General features: G+C 37.3%; 1 protein-coding gene across 6 annotated transcripts in view; it reads right to left on the reverse strand.

The window, feature by feature from the left end:
• The window catches only part of LOC114871266 (furin-like protease 1), a 177,503-nt gene that overhangs the window by 19,478 nt on the left and 141,036 nt on the right, over window positions 1-16,989 (reverse strand). For 5 of the 6 annotated variants that reach the window (XM_029176947.2, XM_029176950.2, XM_029176948.2 and 2 more), the window contains 8 exons: window positions 11,099-11,320; window positions 10,874-11,002; window positions 9,379-9,544; window positions 9,081-9,253; window positions 5,283-5,700; window positions 5,095-5,212; window positions 4,623-4,704; window positions 4,086-4,296 (listed from right to left, as the gene is read on the reverse strand). In XM_029176947.2, the coding sequence (XP_029032780.1) occupies window positions 4,086-4,296; window positions 4,623-4,704; window positions 5,095-5,212; window positions 5,283-5,700; window positions 9,081-9,253; window positions 9,379-9,544; window positions 10,874-11,002; window positions 11,099-11,320 (1,519 nt within the window). Of the gene's footprint in view, window positions 1-870; window positions 1,609-4,085; window positions 4,297-4,622; window positions 4,705-5,094; window positions 5,213-5,282; window positions 5,701-9,080; window positions 9,254-9,378; window positions 9,545-10,873; window positions 11,003-11,098; window positions 11,321-16,989 lie in introns of all 6 variants that reach the window. The other variant, XM_029176951.2, reaches the window with a different exon arrangement.

Below are 16,989 nucleotides of genomic sequence, written 5' to 3' on the forward strand. Positions count from 1 at the left end.
GCCATTGGAAGTTTTGATTAAATAACGTGGCTTGCGTACACCTACCTTAACGAGTTTTCCTTACGGTTATGGTGTTTTTTAAGAAACTACACTTCAATTATTACATGGGAGGAACTTTGGTCGAGCAACAATTATTGGATTCATAAAGAAAATTGCATGCGGTTCACATTTCACTGACAATATTTTCTTAATGTAATTTTCCAAACAATTAAGAAATAAGAAAAATAATAATGATATTAGCTTCGTCGAAACCACGAATACGATTCGAAAATTTTCTCGCAATTGATAGAATTCAGAAAATATTTCGTCAGATTTCAGGAACAAGCAGATGCATAATCGATAACGTGTCAATTAAATCAATAACTATTACATTGAGGTGCAATTAACCCTCCATAGACAAGTTGAAAAAATCAAAGAAAGTTAAAGTCCGTTCGTGACCCAAATTGCCTATGGATGATTAAGAAGAAAAAATAAAACAAAAGGGTGTGTGAAAGTAAATTATACAAAATTTACTTAATTCTGCAACTTTTTACACGTGGATGTATTTAAATAGTAGGTTCTTAAATTCTGTCGAATTTCAAATTTCCAGCAATTATCACTTATTCTTAGATTAGTTTAGAATAATTTAAAAATATCATTTTTCTTCGTACATGACAGAACTTATTACCCAACTATGCATACACCACAAATCTGAACTACTTTGACAAAACCCAGCTAGAAAGTGAGCGTAACGCGAGTCCATGGAGATGGTCCCTAAAAATGTGTCGAACCATTCAACATGCAAAAAAGAATTTGCAACCACTATCGAATCATCCAGGGACTGTTCGTTACAAAAAAAAATACAGATCCACGTGAAGGAAATCGGAATACCCTTGTCCAGGTTCTTCGAATCGAACTGTTCGTCCTGGAGTAAATCGAGACCCTTAGCCCTGGTCGCGTGTTGTTGTCCAGCTCCGCGCACTCCAGCGTAAACCGGATACAGTGGGTACAGTTGTTGAACTTTTGGATACTGTTGGAAAATCGCTGGAACGCTGTCAATGGCAGATTTCTCCGGTGGTTCCAGTAGAATCAGACCTCTCTGAAGACTGGACGCGGTAACTATCTCGACGATTCGTTGTCTGCTGGTCACTTTGGTGGTCGTGATCGTTGTGGGAGGACTTGTCTGAACGGTTGTCGCTACGATTGGACTGGGCGTGCTTCTTCCGCGAGGTCTCGATGTAATTAAACGAACTTCGCCAGCCGCGTTCGGTCCTCTGATCGCTGTCAATCCTCTCAAAGTTTGCACGGTTGGCCGGGGACTCGGTTTGTTCGCCGATTTACCATTTTTGTGCTGCCCACGCGCTTTGCCCTTTCTCTGCGACTGTATCTGAGCGTTCACCACGTACGAGGGGCTCAGGCTACCGGATTTCTCGGACTTGTGCTGGGCTTGTTTGCTCTTCGAGTTGCCCAGGGAATTCTGCACCTTCGAGAAGCCGGTCTCACGCGGTTTCACGAACGGTCTTCTCGATATGTTCGTACTCGCCGGACTGTACAACGCGTACTCGGTGCGATCGGGCAGCGTCGATGTCCCGTAGAATATCAACGCCCATTCGTGAAGTGTGGCGCGACCTGATCCGTCGTTCGTCAGAGGCAGCAAGGAAATTCGAGAGCATAGTTTCAGGAATAATTATTAACTTCATTTATCGCCAGCTTCGCGATTTTAACCCTTTCGTCAATGGTAGAGGTTCAATTTTACACTGACTTGCATTTATCACGAATGGCAAATTTTCTATAATCATAGCTTGAAAATTCAATTTCAGTATGTCTGACTATTCACGTTCGTTTCTACTGCGGCATGGGTAGCTAGTAGTAAGCTCGTCGGCGAGCTCAAAGCGAACCAACCGAACGCTACACATTCGTATTCTTGTCATCTCGCGATCATCGCAGCATGATTTCCCCTACAATCTCTCCCCATCACCTCGAAAGAGTTAACAAGTAGAGTGAAGCGCGCTCCCAAACAGTGTCGATGTCAGACGCGCTCTTTGAGCTGGTTCCGTGCCCATGCCTTATAACACATTGAACCGCGCAGTGGAAACATCAGTGTGTAGTCAGACGTACGATAATTATATGTATTCAAAATCACTTACAATTGGAATTACCGAATATATATTTTCAAATTAAACCTCCCATTTCCTATTTTGCATAAATAACATAATATTAATGACATATAAAATTTTCATAAATTTGTTTTATTATTTAGCTTAATCGATGATATAAATTCGTAAAATTCTCAATTTAATACTTTCCATAAAACATTGAGAAGAGGGTTAAATCGCTGGCGAATAATATCCTTCTTTCGAAAGAATTAGAAGGGTACATCAATCAGATTTATTTTCCACGAAATTACACGGCAGGCCGCAGGAACAAGATTGCCCGGTTTGAATATATCGGGTAATAAAAACGATTTTCCAACAGGATGACCCGTTTCTCGGCAAACGTAATATTGTCATTCGACAACGACAACGAACCGGATCTCGTAGCAATGTATAGGGGAATCAACGTAAACACTAGCTGTAATGGTTTCAATGGGTGTACTTGGAATGTAACCTGTATATTACGCGGTATAATAGGGCTAGGTTCTGTCCTCTGCCTGGATAACGTCGCTTACAAGCGCGTATAGGTGTACAAGAGCCCGGTTAACTTGAACTTTATGCACATATTGGCTTTAACAGGCTTCTGGCTTGAAGTGCTCCTGACGGTTCCACCCTGAGCAAGGTCAACTTCCCTTAGCGGTTTCACAAGATCCGTTGTTGTTCGATCGCATCGCGAGAGAACACGCTTCGGATATGGAATTATGCCCTTGGGAGATGATGCAGCAGCTTACGTGCTCCCATGTGTGCATGCTTTACGAGAATTCCCTTTATGCCCTCCAAGATGGGACGATTAGATAGCATCTGGCTGTTACTGATTGGGCTAACTGTTAGAATCTATAGGATCTGAGCGTTATGGTGAACTCGGCTCTTTGCGTTCTATGGGAAAATCGTGATTTTCTAAATTAGGAATTCAATGAATTTTCAATTTTTAGATATTAGCTTTGTAAATCTGATTCACTTCATGGGTCATAGATACATGCCCTATAGGAAAATTTAATTTTATATAGAATGTACATTTGTAATGGTTTTTACATCTTTGGATTCTATTTGCCTGATTAGTAGTATAGTTGAGTGCTGATGACACTGGAAGTATATTTTTACTGAAGAATGTTCTCAGTTTGATAAATAAGGTTCACTCAGCCTTTAGAATTCTTGATACCTGTACAAGCTGTTTCGTTGTATCGTGATACTTTAATGATGATGAAGATGACACTATACAAACATTTGCATCTTGCAATGTCAGAACTCGGTGTGCATGGGTATAGGAGGCACAGATGCACCATTTTAAGGATAAATTGTGCGTAATGAAGTTTATACAGCTGTTAGCATTAATGAATCCGTCAGAGAAGCCTGAAGGGGTCGTAATATTCTCACAAGGTTATTTTCTTTCCTCCAGTAATGAAAGTAAATGAATTTGCTGGCAGATTATTAAATTGTTTCGTGTGCAATTTAACTCTTAATTAGTAAGCAAGGATTCAGGAAATGTTGAGGCTACGTATACAAATTATTTCTGAAACTTGATTTTCTAGATGCAATTTTGAATATTATGATTTTGAAATTTTGTAAAGAACTTAATTGGTTAAGAGCTAATTTTCTTCAATACAAGGCTGTCATTTATAGACTTATCATTTATTCATAAAATATCTTTCGAAATATATGAAATAATTATATCTCGTTAATTTTGAGAACTTTGCTTTAGAAATTCATATGAAATTGAAAAAATTAATATTTTATACTGATTGAGATATTAATGTTCAATAATGGCAGGGTTTTACGAAATTACAATTTAATATTTTACGAGAATCGGTAGCTTGGTGGACGTTAAAGTATTTTACGAAAGATATAATACTTTTTGATACAAAAAGGTTGATAAAATGAAGTCTCATTCAAGCCATCTGGAAATATCCTAGGCGATGAAAGAAAGGAACAAGAAGAAGAATACAATGGACTTACCTTGGTATCGACCCTCATTGTGGATTTCAAGTTTCCACGTGCCGTGTGGCCTTTCTCCCCAAGTGTGAACCGACATAAATGGCCATTGAGTGAAACCAGCCTTCGAGACGTCGTGAGGCCTTTTCGCTAGAAGAACACTCTTCGTACCTTGCGGAGATGTTAGTTGTATCTGAAGATCCCCTCTTCTCGAGGCCATCAGAGATACTTTTGCCTATGACAAATCCATCAGACAAGATTTTTTTATATTTTTCAAAAATATGGAAAATTAATAATCGTTATGAAAGTGAATTTGGATCAAATCAAAGGGGGCTCGTTAAGTCTACTAATTAGAAAATATTGAAATTTTATTAGGAAATTTCTAAAAAATTTCATTTGGTCGTCAGTGACCCCCATAACATTCAATATTTAGAATCAATCAGAACGGACCACAATTCTTCAAAATATTTCTGAATAAAAATCTGATCATATATGGAAAATGACTTCAATATTTTAACAGTTAATTAACTCGGTATTTACGTGAGTGACATAAGTACTTACCTGCACGTGCTCGAGAAAATTAACACCGCTACACTCCTTGACGTGTAATTCCAGAGTTAACTGGCTCTTTGGTGGTATTGGCCTATAATATATGTGAAATTTGGGTCACCAAAGCGTAGCACGAAATGTTTCAATTTCATAATATTTATATTCAAACGATTTAAATGTTATTCCGCAGTTTCGTACATCACTTAAACGCGGATGAAATTTTGATATTTTCAAATGGTTTGCAAAGTCAAAAATGTAAACTGGAACATTTCAGCAAATCATTCAGTTACCTTTTAATATGCAAATGAGGAAAATCCTATGAATTCATTTGAACATTACTGCAAAGCAAAGCGACTCTATCTCTGATTTATTCCATGAAAATCGAGGCTTCTAAAGCTGTGTTTAGTACTCTTGGATAACTTTATAATTTATAAGAAAACGTCATGAGATTATGAATGATTTTCTATTTTAATAAGAAACTAACCTGCCCATGTGTGGGGCTGAAACTTCACATTTGTGCTGTTCCGGCACTGTTTGCCATCTTCTGGCCAAGCGAACCATGGCAGCTGCATCCATCAAGCCATATCCAAAGCTATGACTCACTGAAAAGAAAAATTTAAAAAAAATTTCTTCGAGTTATAAAGAAATTAGTCAAAGAAATTTGCGACTCACCGTTTCTTCCTACACCATTGGTGACCCAATCAAGAGCCTTCAAGTTGGCTGGTTTCGCTGTTCTCACGACGATATGCTGCATGTCCCTCCAGGTCAATTTTTTATTAGCCTCGAGGGCAAGGGCACAGATGCCAGCAGCTAAGGGCGCCGATGCCGAGGTGCCTGTGTGACTGCTCGTGCAAAGATGATGCAAATCGGTAGTCACCACCTGTTTCTCTCCCGTCGAGCCAGAACTGTAGGTGGTAGCAAGGGTAGAGGAACAGGCTTCGCTGTACCAAGGCACCTGACCATTTTCCGTCGCACTGCTGATGGACAACGTCCAGATGCTGTTCGTGTAACCATCGCAATTGCAGTTGTCGTGATCCCTGCCACCGTTTCCTGACGCCCACACGAAAATTGACCCTTTACCGTTGCGACCCTGGTGATCAAAGATGCAATTTGGGGAGATTAATATGCATCCAGGTGCAAAGTGCACTTCAGAGTACCGAGGATTAATTGATTTGGTTCTAATAAATCTTTTACTTTTGAATCTGGATAGGCAAATTTGCCAAATTTTAACAATGGTTCCTAATTAAATTTTGTAATTATTACCATTAAATGAGAAATGAATTTTTTAAGTGCATAGAATTTGATGCGATATTTTAAGTTTAGATAAGAATTAAGACGTTAATTAATAGTGAAGATCGTTCACGTTAGGAATTTCAACGCCTCTCCTTCTATGCAGGTAGATACCAAGTTAGTGCCACTTTTGGTACCATTACAGCTCCGTTGATCAAAGGGCCATCCTTGAAATTATTGGATTAGTTAACTTGGTGCGTTAAACGCAATGCACTTATACCCTCGAGTACATAGACAGGATGACCTCCTTTAACATAGTTGGAAGTGATACGACAGGAAATAGCATTGAATATCATTTGTGTTCGAATGAACAATATGGAACTTTTATGATTAAAACAAGAAATTATTCGATTCTTGCGCTACAAAATGTTATAGAATATTGATAAATTGTTGCAAACACTCTTATAATGAATATAGTTCAAGTTTGATGTTTTTTGAAGGACAAAAGTTAATTATTAAGTTTATTTGCTTTTATGATGACAAACTGACTGACTGTTTCTCGAACATTTTAAACTACAGTTCGCTAATTATTGCCAGCAGAAACTGTCTCCATGAATATTTAACAGTTAACATTGTATCGAGATGAAGTGCTTTAAATTCAGAAGTAACAGTAATTATGCCGGAAAGATGAATTCATATTTCAGAACGACAGTGGTAAGCAATACCGTTGAGTCGACAAGAAAATGAAAGGTAAAAAGCTTCGAATAACATTAAACAAGTTATTCTTTTCAAAGTCTCTTAATTTATTTTCGTTGGAAAACAAATAATGAAAATTAAATATTTCGTTTAAAACAATTTCAAATTCGTTAAATATACAATATTAAATATGTAAAATATAAAGCAGGGAATATAATGCAATATAAATGAGAAAGGAAGAATATTTTTGGTAAAAGTATAGAGAATAAAGAGGACGGTATAATATCAAAGTGAAACATTTTGTAGCGTAGAAGCATGTATGCTTTTAGCATAAAATACTTATTCATACTTAAGTGTGCCTAAAGTGACCACTAGACTTATATAGCCCTTTTATGATAGCTATTAAAATTTAACGACACCGTGAAATTCTCGTTACTCTATCGATTTACTTTAGCAACTCATCATTCAATGAACGTGAATAGTCTCTATGAATGCTCGTTCTTATCAAAGATACCTATAAAGTTTTATCTGATTCGATAAATTAGATTTTCCTTTTATTAATCAATTTTGATCAAACTTTGAATAACAACTTGCCTTTGAAATAGTAAAAATATTTTAAGAAAATACTTTCCCAGATTTCATATAATTTGTTTTTAATACCATCAACATTATTTTTAAAAAATTAAAGATCTCAAATTCTTCTACTCAATTTAAAATAGCTTTCAGACGACTTCAATTAATTACCTTCATTAATAAAACGAAGAAAAAAGGTTATTAATTTCATACACCATTAAGTCACGATCAAAGCTAATGCTTCAGCCTATACGAACCAGTTGTTAATTAATCATTTTCTTCGGTTCGCACCTGCCGGTGGTCGTTGCTAATTGCTCGCGCGTTTTTTCGCAAACCGAAACCCATGCAAATTCTATTTTCTGCAGGTTACGTTTTAACGAGTTCCCACGGTAAAAGTACCTTCCGATATTTACATATGACTTACGGCTAGCGGGCAGTAAGCTTAAAATGGTAATGCGTGCAGATGCGGGGTCAGGGATAGGTCGCTTGAAAGTAGTCAATTAGAAACTTTTTAAGGGCTGATCTCGTCTGTTAAGTCGGAGGAAGTTTCTCGTTTTTAGAGATAATCGAATCATCTGTTTATCTTAGGCGATAAAAAATTATTTTTCTAGTAATCATGGAAATCATTAACACTAACAATTCTAAAAATTTTGAAAAATAAACGAGTCATTTACAATGCTTAACGTTAGAACTACCGACGTCTGATTCACACTAATTTTTAAGTTGAAAATAATTTAGAAAATTAAATTTACATCCATTCTTTATCTCGACGATAGCAAATATAAAATTTATAAATTAAAATAGGAAACTTGAAAATAGTCATTTTGATTGGTTTGGTAGTTCTAGTGTTAAATGATAAAAATAATTAATTTAATTTTTGTGAAACATCAGTCTCGAGCTATTCTTTACTTCAATCACGACTCTGTTATACAAATTGATTCGACAGAAGGCCAGTTGACACGTTGAAATTTGTTGTCCGAACGGAGAGATGAAGAGGCTTTCTACCGACAAACGCAATCGAAGAGAAACTTGCTTCCGAGCGGCTGTTACACGTACACGTCGAGATAACAATGAGGTAGCTGCGTTTCTATTGTTGTCCCGCAGAAAGATCCCGGGGAACGCTTTTAGGTGATACATTTCTAGGAATTTCATTCCGGGAAACGGGCCTCCAGATTCCATCACGACGGTCAGACGAGACTTTTCTTGTATTACAGACGAACCAAAGAATTGTTCGTTCACTGGTTGGAACCGAATGGAACGTGAGAAGAAGAGATCCGATTTTATATGCAGTGAAACTTTACTCTTGATAACATGACAACAGTAAAAAAGAAGAAAGATAGGAAACGAGAAAATGAACTGAAATAAATTGTGCAAGTTCTAATTTCGTGTTACGGACGTTGAATAAACAGGATGCTTTTTCTTTCCATTCGTTTCAATGTAGCTACATTGGTGAAAGGTAAATTGTGTATCCGTTAAAGCTTTGAAGTTGAAATGGTTGAAGCAAACGTGGATGATGTTTTTTAATCTTCGTTGAATTCATTTCTATATTTCTAGGGTTTCTAGCAACAGTTTATTTTGTATTAACGATGTCAAAGGGGGAAGACTGAAAAGGAAACTCAAAAAACAATTTTAATTGGCTTATTTAATCAACAAAATTGGAGATTTTTCACTCTTATTAATTACTTGCAAAATAAAAATAAAAATTCTCAAATCTTATTCAGTGTAGGCGTTTGGTGGAAGGGGAAGGTCTCCCCGGACGCCCTTAGCTCGAGTTGGCGACCGCCAGGTGGCAACGGGATTGAGTTTGTTCTCGCTGGCGGTCCCCCGGATGCGACTCGGATATGTAGGAGTTTCGAAAAGCGGGGTTATAGGCGTCTGACGAGCCTTTTTCTCTCCCTACATCAGTGAAATTTTGCTCCGCGAATTTTAATAGACAACTTGGTTTCATGTGTAAATGGAATATCGACAAACCTTTGTTATCCCTTCGATGAACGCTCTAGTGGCAAGTTCGCCAGGACCATCGACGGTTTTCCCGTCGTCATCCGGTCCCCAGGAGGCACTGTAAATGTCGATGTGTTGAGGATTTAAACTTAGAGATCTCGCCTCGACTGCGTCGGTTACATCTCCATCCAGCATTCTCACTCCTAGGTAAAATAAGTAAAATGTTTCCACCATATTTTTAAACGACTTCTTTCATATAAAATAGTTGCGATATTTAACGGCGAGGGAACCATCTCCGTTTTTTAGTTCAATTTTTAACTAGACTCACCACCAACGCCAGCACCAAATGCGACCCCTACAGCGCAAATGGAATTGTTAGCAGTCGCAGCCACTTCACCAGCGCACCTGGTGCCATGTCGATTACTGTCCAGCACATCGTACCTCGGCATGGGATCTTCATCGTGGTTATTAACATCGTAACTAGCTTGCGGATCCTAGAACGATAATATACTTTTCTTTACACATTCTATAAAAAATTTCTCGACACTTTAGCTCGTTAGATTTTCCACTCTTTCGCGCTCACTGTTCGATCAGACGTTTAATTAATATCCAGTGAACTAGTTTTGCAATTACTGAATACAAGTTGGACACGATTCCGCAAAGTTCCTTGGGAATATTGATTTCATACTGGATTCGAATGTAATTGCTTTTTCCTCGAGGCAGTTTACCAAAGACTGTTCGAAAGTTCTTATTTCGATATTGTGATTCCACAAACTTATCCGCACGACAATTTTGATAAATGTTTCGCCAAGCTTTGTCATTGAAAATTGCATTAACTTGATATTCTTTTAAAGCACCTTGGCATCGATGATCGCATGTTAAAAAATATTTTAAAAAATAATTTAAAAGAATATTTAATTTCACAATTTTCTAAAAACCGTATTTCCAATTAAGAATATCGTTAGATAAATGATCGATTAAAATATTTAAAAGAATGAATTTCAAATTTGTCGAACAATACACATCTCCTTTAGATCAATACCATCAATTCTATAGACCGTGTCCGATCATGCAGGTTCTGGGAGATTATAGTGCTCGACACACATTTCTCTGCGGTTGCCTTATTAACCCTCTGTCCATTCGCCAGTAAACACACACGGTACTCGTGTGGTACAACCCTACCGTTCGATTCCCTCTGGCTACCTCTGAATTCCGCTCGAAACACGAACAATTTTGAAATCGAAGGTACACACTACTCGTAATTTTTCATACTTTACCGTTCGATCGAGAAAGTCGTAAGTAACGCGTCGGGTCCGCGATAATTTCTCGTTTAACGATGTCCTTCGCTGAAGAACAGCTCGAATTAGAAACTTACTAACGTTCAGACCTTCCGAGAGAGTTTCTGCATGCCGGTATAATTTTTGGCAACCGTCCGACATTCGTGCACTCCTCTGTTTCGTAGTTCGCTCTAGCTTTTCCGCTTTGCTTGCAAGCGGAATCCTCGCGGAAAGTGGAACGGATACCGACAAATTACTTGGAGATTGATCTTTCGCTTGCGGCTTTAAGTCGAGTAAAATTGGATGCTTTCGCTTGATTCATTAGTGACAACCATTCTCTTGGGTCCCTCCAACATTTTCGAGTAATTTGTGGAAATTCAAAGTTGAAAATTCTTGAAACACTTCCGAGATCTTCAGAAGTCTTTAGAAGTTTAACAAATTAAATCTGATTCGGTTGGATATTATCAAAGTTTGCGAATTCTTATTGTACAAAACTTTTTTATCTTTTCCTTTTGTTAGTTCAGGAGAGTAAATAGAGAGACTTACGTAGTTCATGTAGAGATCGGGGTGATTTTTCTCTAATCCGTCATCAAGAATCGTGACCACGACCCCGTGTCCTGTAATTCCTTCGGCCCAGGCTTCCTGCACGTTCATGTCCAGGCCCTTCCCCCTGTTCTGAAACGAATAATCGATCCTTGCATTTTAATAGGAATCTCTTTTCAAAAAATTATAATGTTGCGGAGTTTTCTAGAATAATTGATGTCAACCAACCAAGTACCACATTTGAGGCCACATCTCGTCATTCAAAACAGTTCTTATATTGGACGGACCACGTTTGATTATCAGGTCCCGTTTCGATCGTGATTTAACCCGTTGTTGCTCGGCTCGACGTACTCTTCGATCTTCGATTAATTTCACGTGTATACCCAGGTGTGGTTCCGTTGACCTCTTCACCACGGATGTGTGCACCATGTGATACCAATTATCGACTATCTGCAATCAAAATTTATTTTTTATATTAGTATCTTTGCGTTTTTGCAATTTTCTAATTTCGCAATTTCCCAAAGCCACGATTCTCAAATTTCCCAAATTTTCAATTTTTCAATTTTGTAATTTCCCAATGCCACAATTTTCCAATTTCCCAACTTTGTAAAATAAAATAAATGGAATTGCAATCGACTTTTTAAAAAATCTTTAACAGTGCAAATTTTGATTAGAATCTGAATTAAAATTTGCCTACTGTTATCAGACACCTATACAGAGTGCTATCTTTGTAACACAAATATGTTAATTATAGTAAATTTTAATTCAACCAACTGGTGAACGTTAACGAAGCGGGTACGTGTCGTTTCTGAACCGCGGCTAGCTGCTTTACGCAGGACACAATTTGCCTTTCACGGTTCACCCACTTCCGGCAGACAATGTATTTCGACGAGGTTTACCAACCCGACTCTACTCTCAACTCGTTGAAATAATATTTATCGAGTCTGGAGAGTTGTAGTAGCTAGAAGCAATTAATCGCCTAGATCTCTTAATTTTGTTGAAACTACAGGAGTTAAAGGAATTTACAGGAATTTAAACGGCACTCCATCTTCTCGAAACAATAGTCTATTCTAACACGATAAACAATTGTTGAATGTTTCTGAAACTTTCATCAACGTGAAATTCACTATGTACACCAGCAAAAAATCAATTCTTCGTAGTTCTTTTCGTTTTATTAGATACGAAGTATTCATCATTCTTGGATTACTTGATGCACAAGTTTGTTCCCCGGTGGAGCGATACACGGAAGTGGAAATATATGGTGCGATGTAATGATAAATATGAAAAGTTGGCAACAGCTGGTACAGGCAAGCTTCTTACCACTTCTTTTCGTGTGACAACTTACAGTGCATTCTTTTTCTTTTTTTCCAAGTGGAATATTTCTTTGTTTCGAGAGTGCAGTTTGCACGTTGAATTATGGCTGACGATTAATTCTCTCTTTTCACAGCGTTGTACATTTGTTAAAAAGTAAATTAGCAGAGTACACGATACTTTGATAACTTAACACAATCATTACTACGTCCATTACTTATATATTTATAGTATGATATATTTTGAAAAAATGATTGAAAACAGAATGTATTGCAAAAGGTAGTTGTATTTATCGAAAAGCACGGTGTACATAGAAATGTTTAAGTGGAAAAATAAATGAAAAATTTAGGAATCACCACGATGAGGACACTTCATCTGCCTTTTAGCATTTTTCTTACAACGCTGCTTCTCCTTCAATGCCTTCAATTTTGTTTTCTCTATATCAACATTAGGACAGTATTTAGGCGGACAGGGATTCTTCAGCCTCTTCGCAATTTCACGATGCACTGGACTCAATCTTGGTTCCTTTATCTCTTCCACAAAACCAGGATCTCTTGGTCTAATTTCGGATACTACCGGAGGACAGGGATTGAAATCGTCCTTCGTTTTATAAATCTTAAATCGAATCGGATACGTCTGCTTCTTCCATTCACCAGTGCTCTTAAAACGTTCCTTTTTTTCGGACGAATGCGTTCTTCGTAGTTTCGAAGATTTCGTTGTTTCTTCCCCAGAAACAACTTCATCTTCGGGAAATTTGCGTTTACAACTTTGCAAAGACTCTTGCATAGAAAGACACTTGCTTATCCGATATTTCAAAGTTGCCGTATTGGGTCTGGAATCGCTGACATCCGATATTTCAAACGGTTTTCTCGATTTCGCGGAAGCTACGATGCTTGCCTGACTCTTAAATTCCTTGTTTGACTTCTCCTTAACCGGAACTCGAGTCTGTCTTTCGTCTTTCTCCTCGGAAACCATACGGTATTTGTTACACGACGAAGAATCATCCTCTTCAGAGGGGCGTTTCATTGATCCACGCTTACAAGTACTATATATTGGTCGATTTTGCGATGGGTATTTTCTGGGCGACGAATCTTCTCGCACTGGTTTATTCGATTCGCTCGATTTTTGGTAAGGAATGAATATCATCGGGGAAGGGGTGCTCTTTCGAGAACAAGGGCTCCTGTATTCCCGATGTTTATTCAGATTTTCAGACCAGTGACTGGATTTAGGAGGTGGTGGATCAGGTGTTGCCACTTCTTCCACCACGATCGATGCTACAGGTTTCAATTGCTCGCAATCGGATTTCGAGGATTCTTCAAACTTTCTTTTCTTTTTCGGTGAAGCATTTTTTTGCGAACAACAGGACCGCCTCTCGGGTCTTTGATCGCAGGGTACACGTGCTCTGGGTAATTCCTTCTGGTCTTGTTCGTTTAAACAAGAGTCTGGAATGTTTTTATTTTCACTGATAGATTTAAGGTAGCTTTTTATGGGACAGCGACTTTTATCGTCATAAAATCTTGGGCCATTTTTATTTTTAATTGATTTCAATGTCATTTAATTAACAAAAATTCATTTGCAAATTTACAACCCTGAATTTTCTTATAATACAACAAAGGGTTAATTCAATTTTTAATTTTCATAATGACCACAGTCATGACGATAAAAGTCACACTTTATTGTTATATGGAAACGTACCTTTATTAGGATAATTACTTTCTGCAGACTTTGCATGATCCTCAGAATGTTTCATTGAAGTTTGTTGATTGGAATATTCTTCTGGTTTTTCAGGGTGCGATGTAATTGATTTTTGATTTGAATGACCAGACTTGCTCATAGAATTTTCATGACTACTTTCAGAAATTTGATGCCAAGTGTCATCAGTGTTCTGATCACGATTTGATTTTGCCGATTTTTTTGATTTTTTCAACTTCACGCGTTTGTCTAATTCTTCGATTATATTGGTATTTCTTTTCACAAGTTTAAATTTTTTATTCGAACCACAGCTGTTCATCCATCGTGTTTGACGATTAATTATTTTCTGATGAGACACAATCTGTCGTTTAATTGTGTCTGGACCGTGGTATCTCGATAGAGTATTCAATGGCACTTTTACAATCGTTTCTGTAGGAAGAATGATCTTCAACGAATCATTCAGTGTTTTCACCGTGGACGAGCCTTTTTTCAATATAAAATTAATCGTTTCTTGAACATTATATTCTTGTAATTGCGATGGAGCTTTCTCTTTGGAATTGTTCTTGGCATCGTTCAGTGCGTCGAGTCGCAACTTTTTAATTTTCTGCAGCGCCGAAATTGCTTTCGAGGAAACCTGGTAAGAAAATTTTTTCTTTACTTGCCAGTTTCCTGACGCGTTTCAATTTTAATTAAAACGAAAGGTCCGCATTCGGCTAACGAATATTTGCGGTACGGAGAACGGATTGAATTAAAACATTTTGTTTCGAAACAAAAGGGGAGTACAATGTGAAAAGTGGAATTATTCGTTTATGAGAAATTATTGACTGAAACATTAAGTTCCGACTTTTGTTCTTTATTTTTTACAGTGGAATTTATACTGTTCAAAGAAAAGAAATTAAACAGTACCGGAGTGAGGTTGAAACAACGCTGATAAATGGGAAAAAAGAATAATACATTTTGTGTATTATTTGCAAAATAATATTATTTCGAATTAAGGGTTGATTGCTAATAAAGGGTTAAAAATATAGCAAAATTATATCTTGAATTTTTCAATGTATCATCGAGGAAATTTCTTTTAAATATGAAATTTTCACGAAGATTTGAGGGAAAAGTATCATAGAAAATCAGGACATTGCTCGCGTTCTTTGACGTGGAAAAAAGCTTTACCTTCCGTAATAAGAGACCCAACATTTCCTGGAATGACTTGTCGATGTATCTTACGTCGAGATTTTACATCGTTTTTTTTCCCTCTTTTTTCCTTCTGCTCTTTCTCTGTTCTCCCTTCACAATAGCTGTTTCAATTCTTCTACTACTTCCTCATTATTCGAACACTGATCTCAAGACGGGATGAAGATTGAAAGCGATTTCGTAGCTTTCGAGGTTAATTGTTCGTCGGATTTTGTTCAGTTTTTTAAGGAATTTGTTGCTTCGTTTGCTCTTTTTGATATTATATTGATTCGTCGCAAGTAGTGTTTCAAATATCACGACATAATGATTTAGTTAATGAAAAAGATTCTTAATTATAATTACTGAAATTTTGATGCTGACATTATGGATATGAATAATTTTGTATTTATCTGCAACTTCAAGTCGAAGATGATATATTTTAGTTCAGATTGTTCACTTTCAATTATTAGGATTCTTTGTTCACTTTTCTCTTCGAATTTCAATTATCCAAATTAAGGTTTTAGGACTTCAATTTTCAATTTAGAAAATATTTTTTAATTACATAATAGTTTTAATGTTAGAGTTTTCATTTATTAATTTACATTTTTATAAAAAATGATTGATTATTGGGTCTGCAATTACGAATAAATCTGTTAAAATTCATTATTCGTATTGGTCATTTTGGGCAGAGTTACTTTGCTCTCTCCATCTTGGTTTATCAAAGCTATAATTATTTCGAGTTTGATAAACAATATGCAGGAAGTTTGTCGAAACACATCCCTCCATTAGACAATTAAATTCTACTAGAATTTCCACTAGCTAGGAATTCAAACCTAGATTGCATTAGTTCCGGAAGCCGGGTTCATCTTCGATATGTGTCCGGACATACGCAGACACTGATCGATCTGATTCATCACCAGTTTGGCTTACACGGCTGCAGAACTCGCTCGCAAAGGCATTCTCCGATAAATTCCGTTTTGCAAGTTATCGACGACGAGAATCAACCTAAGGTCGTTTACGCGATGCTATGGAATTAATTGGAATTTCTCTCAGTAAGGAAATAGCGGTTTCCATGTTTTCAATTAATTAGTTCGTAAGGAAATAAAGAGAACACCTAACCAGACGTGTAATTAATAATTAACAAGATTGAAAATTTTATTAAAATTTGTTATTCGATTTTTGGAACTTCGATTAGTTTAGCGAATGACAAAGAAGATGCATTCCCAGACAGATTTCCTTAATTACCAAGTCTGGAACGCAATATCTGTTAATCGATCGAGGGATCTCGATGGCACGGCACTAAATCAGATTCATTAGAGACAGCCTCCGTGTCGGCTTATGCGATCTGGAAAGTCATGTGCGAGCAGTGATTGCTGAATTTGCAATTAACGAAGGAAGGCAGAACGTTAGACTCTTCAAACTCTCGAGCCTGCAAACTTTCAAAAGATGTTAGAAACTTTGAATCCTGTATCTGTTCGGGAAGTTGCAAATAGTTTCCCATAGACACGAGACTCTCTTATCATCAAAAACAAATGTGCTTAAGTTTAAACCTTCCACTCGCTATTTCTCTGTAATAACGGAAAGGATAAACATCCTCGTATTTCGTATCCGAATTCGTTCTCGCGAAGGTTCAAAGGAAATTTTGGTCATTTAATGAAAGCGAGCTAATACGCGTTACACGGTCCAAGTGAATTTTAGCCAGGATCCTGTCGAGTCGAGAACGTCCATTTTCCCGTACACGCTTTACCACATTTACCGTGCCAATCGATCATGATTGTGACGAGACTGCATCGAATATGATTCAGCAGAGAAGATAGCGTTCCATCTCTCTGTCTGCGTGGCTTATGCGATTTACGGATCCGTGTGAAAGCATTGATTGCCGGATTTTGGATCGTGGCATGCGGCTAGCAGAAATTGTGGAAGGTCACGAAGGGATAATGCAGTGATGG

This window comes from Osmia bicornis, chromosome 10 (assembly GCF_907164935.1).
Source record: "Osmia bicornis bicornis chromosome 10, iOsmBic2.1, whole genome shotgun sequence".
Taxonomy (NCBI): Eukaryota; Metazoa; Arthropoda; class Insecta; order Hymenoptera; family Megachilidae; genus Osmia; species Osmia bicornis.